We start from the raw sequence: 5,930 nt of genomic DNA on the forward strand, positions 1-5,930 counted from the left end.
CTGCTGCCCCGGCTTCGGCTCCGGCTCGTCCGGTAGCTGGAGTAGCTCCGACTCCGGCTCGGGGAGCGGCTAAAGCTGCTGTACCAGGAGGAATAGCTGCTGGCGCTGCTGGACGAGGAGGGACTGGGACGGTAGTAGGGGATGGGGCGTTTGCGGGCACTGCAGGGACAGAGAGACCTGGGTTACCGGCAACACAAGGATACTGCCCAAAAAGCAACAAAAAGCACTGTTTACCCCGTACAACACTCCATAAAAATGTGATTGTGTTTGTTTAAAAGAAAAAAAAAAAAAGAATGGGATCAGGTAGCTGACATGCCTTGGGATTCAAACCATCCACCCCCAGGTCCCTGAGGAATGTCTCAGACATCAAGTCCGAGGCTGGGCTCTGCTTCGTGTTGTCCCAAAGTGCCCTCAGCGAGAAGCACAGAGTCAACATTTGACTAACTATGGCGTGGGACATCTACCACATGAGACAGTGAAACAAAAGCTGGGAGGGGGATGCTCCCAGTACCTGATGGGTGAGTCCCTGCTCTGATTCCATCTGCCTTTTTTCTTCGGATGTGGCAAATGAGGATCCCCCCCCATCCTCCCTCTGCCTCTGGCTGGAAATCCCCAAGCTCTAGGAGGCGTGGAAGGCCCTGCTGATAAGTCTCAGGGAAACCTGTCTCCTTGCAGAGAAACCTCTGCTGGCAAGGGCTGAGACCCAAGGACAGCTCACAGCCCCTGGGGAGTGCCTGTCTCCAAACGATGGGACCACATCCTCTCACCTCGTGATGCGCCGAGCTTCGAGGTGGCTGGGAGAGTCTCTCCTGCGTTTCCTCAGGGGGGAATAGGACCGTCGGTGCCGCTGCCGGTCACGCTCCCTGTGTGCCTCCTTCTCGCTGGAGCTGTACTTGTGCTCTCTCTCGCGGTCCCTGGGAAAGGCACCGACTGGAAACTGTCACTGCTGGGTTGTTGTGGGCTGGGGTTTGGGTGTGGAGGCGCAGGTGAGCAGAGGACACTCAGGTCTAAAAAGGACCACTCTAAGAAAAGTGGTCCAGTGGCATCAGCCCTGCGCACACTCACTGAGCTGGACAGAGAGACACTCATCTGGCTGGACAGATGGACACCTGCTAATTGCATTGGGGCTTCCACAATATCTCCTGGTGGCCCAAGCTAAGATGGCTTCATGTACCCATGCCTGTGCTCTGTACCTAGCTCTGCTAACACCGCTCTTGCGGGCTGTGCTGCAGAAGCAGGTGAGAACAACTCTGCCAGTGGGCCCTACACCGGAGCAGAGGGCCCCCAGTGCTCCTGCAGGGCTGTGCAGCTCTGCACGGCCTGCCAGGAGCAGTGCCAGTGTTGCTACGGTTTTCTCTGTTGTTAAATCCCCATACATGTCAGCACAGGCTCTTCTGTGGAGTGTGGCTGACTTCACACGCCCTGCTCAATGCCATCTGTAAAGCTACGTGCTACAGGTCAAGGGCTTGATCCTTGTGCGCAGGAAGGGTTCTCCTACATCAGTGCAGCGATTTTCACAGCCTGCAAGAATCAGACCCTGGGAACATAGCATTCGAAGGGTGCAAAATGTTCACAGCAACAAAGATGATAGCAGAAAAACCTGCCCAAAGGCATCGGCAGGGCTGAGCTGCTAGATGTGTGTTTTCTATAGGGTGTGGAAGGAGTGGAGCTACCCAGACCGCGTTTCCTCCTGCAAGGCTGTGTGAGTGCCAGTACAAGGGTACCTGGCACCTGCCCACACAGCGAGGACACTTCCCAGAGCCGGACAACTCTTGGGCAGAGTTGCCACTCTGAAAAGCAGAGTGACTTTCCCTCCAGCACTAAGATCCCTCTCTGACAAGGCTGCAGCCCCGCTAGCTGGCGTGGGCTCCTCAGGTGATGAAAACTGTGGGGAGAACCAACCAGAGCCTAATGCTCTGCTCACCATTTACACCAGCGTGACAGAGAGGGGCACCCCCTGGGTTTCCCTCTGAGGCATCTCCCACTCGCATGAGGAGACCCTGGCAAGCGTCGCTGAGCAGCCATCTGTGCGCTCTCGGCTGCATCACGTGTCCCCCGCAAGGGCTCAGAGCGGAGGAAAAGCTGCTTCACCTGCCACCCACTCCAAGTGTGAGATACCACAATGCTTCAAAGCAAGGGATAAAGCACGTCTCCTTCCCAGCAATTTACCCCCTAAAGTGCTTTGTGTGAAATTCCCCTGAATTGACGGAGAGCAGTCCTTGGCTACAGGAAATAAGCTTTTCCCACAGAAATTGGAAAGCTCATCTCTGGACTCTTCCCACTGCAACTAGCACCAGCTCGGGGGCAGTAAACATGAGAAATTTCCACTGGACTGAGGGCTAGCATAAAACACAGCCCCACAGCTCACTGCCTGCTCCCTCTCACCCCAGAGCTGAGGACTAAAGCACTCAGAGAAGAAGCTGAGGGAGCAGTTTGGAGCTGGCAGGAGGCAGCAACCGTGCCGGAGTACAGACAAGTGATGGAGGCAGTGGGAACGTGTGACACAGCAGATAGCACGTGACGAGACAACTGTACCTGCTAGGGCTGTAGCGGGAGTAACTGGGGCTCCGACGAAGTCTTGAACTCCTGCTCCCAGGACTTCTTTTGCAGGATTTGGAGGAATAGCTGGGGGAACGTGAAGAAGACCTGAGGACAGACAAGAAGCATAAAGGAGGTAAAGACACTGGAGGGCGAGGCTGTACCTGGCTCCTACAAATCTTGGCTCACAGCAGGGAAGAGATGCCCTGACTTTCCAGGGTCTTGGCTTAGCCCTGTGGATCATTAGGCACCCCCAAACTTTTACACATCCCCCTGCCAGGAGTCTGCAAGCCTGCAAGAGTTAATCGCTGCCCAGGGTCACAGAGACAGCAGTTTTAGCTGGCCTTACCTCTTTCCTGAAGAGCAGGACCTGCTTCGGGAGTACCTGGGGGAGGCCTTGTGGCGTGAGGAGCGGGAGCGGCTGGAACGGCTGGAGCCTGGGGAGGATCTGTCCGTGCTGGTGTACGACTCGCTGCGGGAACACGGCCTCAGCGGGGAGCTGTGCGTTGGGGACGGGAGGAAGCTTCGCTTTTTCTCCTCCGAACAGCCGAGGCACAAGGACAGGCACCCTCTGGGAACATACATTTGGACAGTCCTTGAAGCTGTGCCGGAACTGGGACTAGTCCGCGGCTGAGGGCAGCAGCACGCTCCAGCCAACACATACTCTCCCATCCTCCCATTCCCCGACTGAGGCTAGAAAAGACCTCCCAGCTCCCCAGGCTGCTGTTGCAGGAGCTGCTTTGTGTAGGGGTGAGAGCTCAAGAGCTCACCCTCAGGGCTGTGCCAGGGAAGGGCTGTGGAAGAAGTCCCAGGTGGGGTGAGGCAGCTCTTCTGCCCCACGCAGCAGAGGTGTCTGGTTGACAGAGCCGGGGCTGAGGGCAGCGTGTAGTGCAAGCCCTGGGGAGGGAGTGATGTGAGAAGTGCTGGAGCAGGGGGAAAAAGGCAGAGCACGACAGGGCAAGGGCCTGTGCTTCAGCCTGGCTGTGGAGCAGCACGAGCGGGCACTGACTGGGCATGTCTTGTTGCCTTTGGCCTGGGCTGCATGAACTCCTCTGCCTCACGAAGTGGCCTGGGTAGCACTTGGGGTCATAGCCCGGGAGCCTGCCAACAGCCAGGGCCGGCTGCAATCCCAGCTCCACCCTTGTGAAGGCAGAGTTATCCCACTGGAGTCATAACGGGAAGAGCATACACAGCCCCAGAATTCTACCTTGAAAAATCAAGGGCTCATTCTCGCTAACACCAATAACCCCAGCTCCTTGCCCTCTCTCGCTCAGTGCTCCCACCCCCATCCTGGCTCCAGCTCTCAGCCTTTCACACAGGAGCTGGAGGAGCGCCCTAAAACCACTGCCCGAGCGCAGCCTCGGGTCTGAGCCACGGCACTTTGCTGCCTTCATCCCCAACGTCACCCGGCAAACCCCCAGGAACGGGAGGCGGCGGTGGAGGCTGGCGTCTGCTTCCCTCTCCTGACGATGACCTGTGGCACCAGGGTGTGGTTCGACTCCTGCCCCGTGGCCTCAGCAGCACAGAGCTGCTGTGTTATCCTCCAGCCAACCAAGTCCTTGCCCCCTCCCTGAGACGCTCCCCACCTGCCAGAGATGCTGTCTTGTCACCCAGGACCAGGCCTCCGTGAGCTGGGGAAGGGGCAGGCTGGATTTGGCTCATTGGACAGGTGAAAGAACAGCCCGTAATGGTTTTAATGAGAGTGAAGCCCACTTTCCTTCCCCACAGAAAGCAAAGGGGGAGAATTAGCACGGCAACCCCCTGATGCACCTTCAGATTTCGCCCAGAAGGGCCAGTGACTCTCTAACATGGTCGCATCCAGCCAAGCAGGATGCTCAGGAAACTGCTCGACCCAGGGCCAAACCCCGCGTTAGCCACCTGAATTCCAGAAGAGCAGGCACAGGCAATGCCCGGGGGTCTGCTGGCCGGGCTTTCCTCCTCCTCCTCAGGCTACTGCACTGGTCATTGCTGGGTTCTGGACTCCAGACTGGCAAGACCGTGGGTGTGATTTATATCTAACTGCCTCCAGACCGCAGAAACCTCCCTGCCGGCTCACCTCCTGCGACTGGCAAGCGGGCAGGAGATACAGAGCAACACGGTACCAGGGATTTGGCTGCCAGCAGCAGCTACTGGTAATCACTGACCTTCGGTCTTGTCCCTGGGCATCTGGAGACAGATTTTCCAAAGCTGTTCCCTTGGTGTGGGAAAAGCAACTGGTGAAGGAATTTCCTGAATCAGAGCTGTTATCGCTGTTGGCCAGTTTGGGCTTCCCGGACGAGAAGGCATGGCCAAAGCCATCATGGACTAGACTTCTTTTCTCCTGGCTGTCCTTTGACCTGGATGAGCTCGTTTGAGTGGAGGGAGGGGAGGAAGTATCGTTTCCTGAGTCATATTCATGATACTCTCCATTCTGGCTGGCTAGGATGCCAGGCGGGCTGTCTGTTTTGGTAAAGAGGTCAGCAGAAGACCCTGACTGAGAGATCTGAAAGCAAAAAAGCCATTTGGCATTGTTTGAACGGGTTTTTGGGGGGTTGGTTTTGGTTTTACTTTGCTTTTTTTTTTTTAAAGGTTTTTTTTTTTTTAAATAAACCCAGAAATGTTACCATCATGATGCACTGAAACAAAAGGAAAGGAAAGAAACAAAGTAAGAAGGAAAGAAAGAAAGAAAGAAAGAAAAAGAAGAGGAGAAGAAAACAAAAGCACACATCTCTGAAAGAAATCCACAGTAAGAAGAAACTTCTTTTCCCCCTGCTATGATAACGGGAAGTTTTAGAGATCATGCAAAGAGTATCAGCATGCGATTCATGTTAAACCAAAGAGTTCAACAAAGTAAACGGGCAACCAAAGAATCAAAATAACTCAATGAAAAAGGTATAACAGAAGACAAAGCCCTTATTTAACCTTAAAGAGGTGGGAGTAAAAACAAAACAAAACAAAACAAAACAAAAAAGAAATGGGCGTATACCTATAAAACCCTTATGTAATCCTTGGGAAGAAAACAAAACAAAACAAAATTTTAAAGGAGTGAATTTTTAAGCTTCCTTAACAAAGTGACCGAATAAGTGTCACTAAAATAAGGAAAGAAAAATCAAATCTAATTAAGGGCTTCTGTACAAAGTAAAAACTGGAAAATAAACAAGCCTATCACTTTGAAAGCAAAAAAAAAAAAAGGGAAAAAAGAAAAAAAACAGAAGGGGGAGGGGAAAAAAGAAAAATCCCTCTGGAAATAAAACATATACAGATATTTCTTTGTGTGCTTTTTTCCCCCTGAAGAAGATATAGCTAATGCGCTTGAGTGACCTCTAATAAATTCCCTGGTGTCTGGCAGATAGCATCCACTTACCCATCAAGAACTCCTCCTTTAGTAGGTAAGGTGTAAGAAAAAAGGAAGA

General features: G+C 53.4%; 1 protein-coding gene across 1 annotated transcript in view; it reads right to left on the bottom strand.

Annotated features, from left to right (window-relative positions):
- The window catches only part of LOC104271925 (serine/arginine repetitive matrix protein 4-like), a 19,895-nt gene that overhangs the window by 113 nt on the left and 13,852 nt on the right, over positions 1-5,930 (bottom strand). Inside the window, exons 5-9 of the mRNA XM_009866763.1 lie at positions 4,683-5,020; positions 2,888-3,109; positions 2,536-2,646; positions 768-914; positions 1-159 (exon numbers count right to left, since the gene is read on the bottom strand). Coding sequence (XP_009865065.1) covers positions 1-159; positions 768-914; positions 2,536-2,646; positions 2,888-3,109; positions 4,683-5,020 — 977 coding nt within the window. The remainder of the gene's footprint in view (positions 160-767; positions 915-2,535; positions 2,647-2,887; positions 3,110-4,682; positions 5,021-5,930) is intronic.

The sequence above is a fragment of the Apaloderma vittatum genome, unplaced genomic scaffold (assembly GCF_000703405.1).
Source record: "Apaloderma vittatum isolate BGI_N311 unplaced genomic scaffold, ASM70340v1 scaffold23653, whole genome shotgun sequence".
NCBI classification, from domain to species: Eukaryota; Metazoa; Chordata; class Aves; order Trogoniformes; family Trogonidae; genus Apaloderma; species Apaloderma vittatum.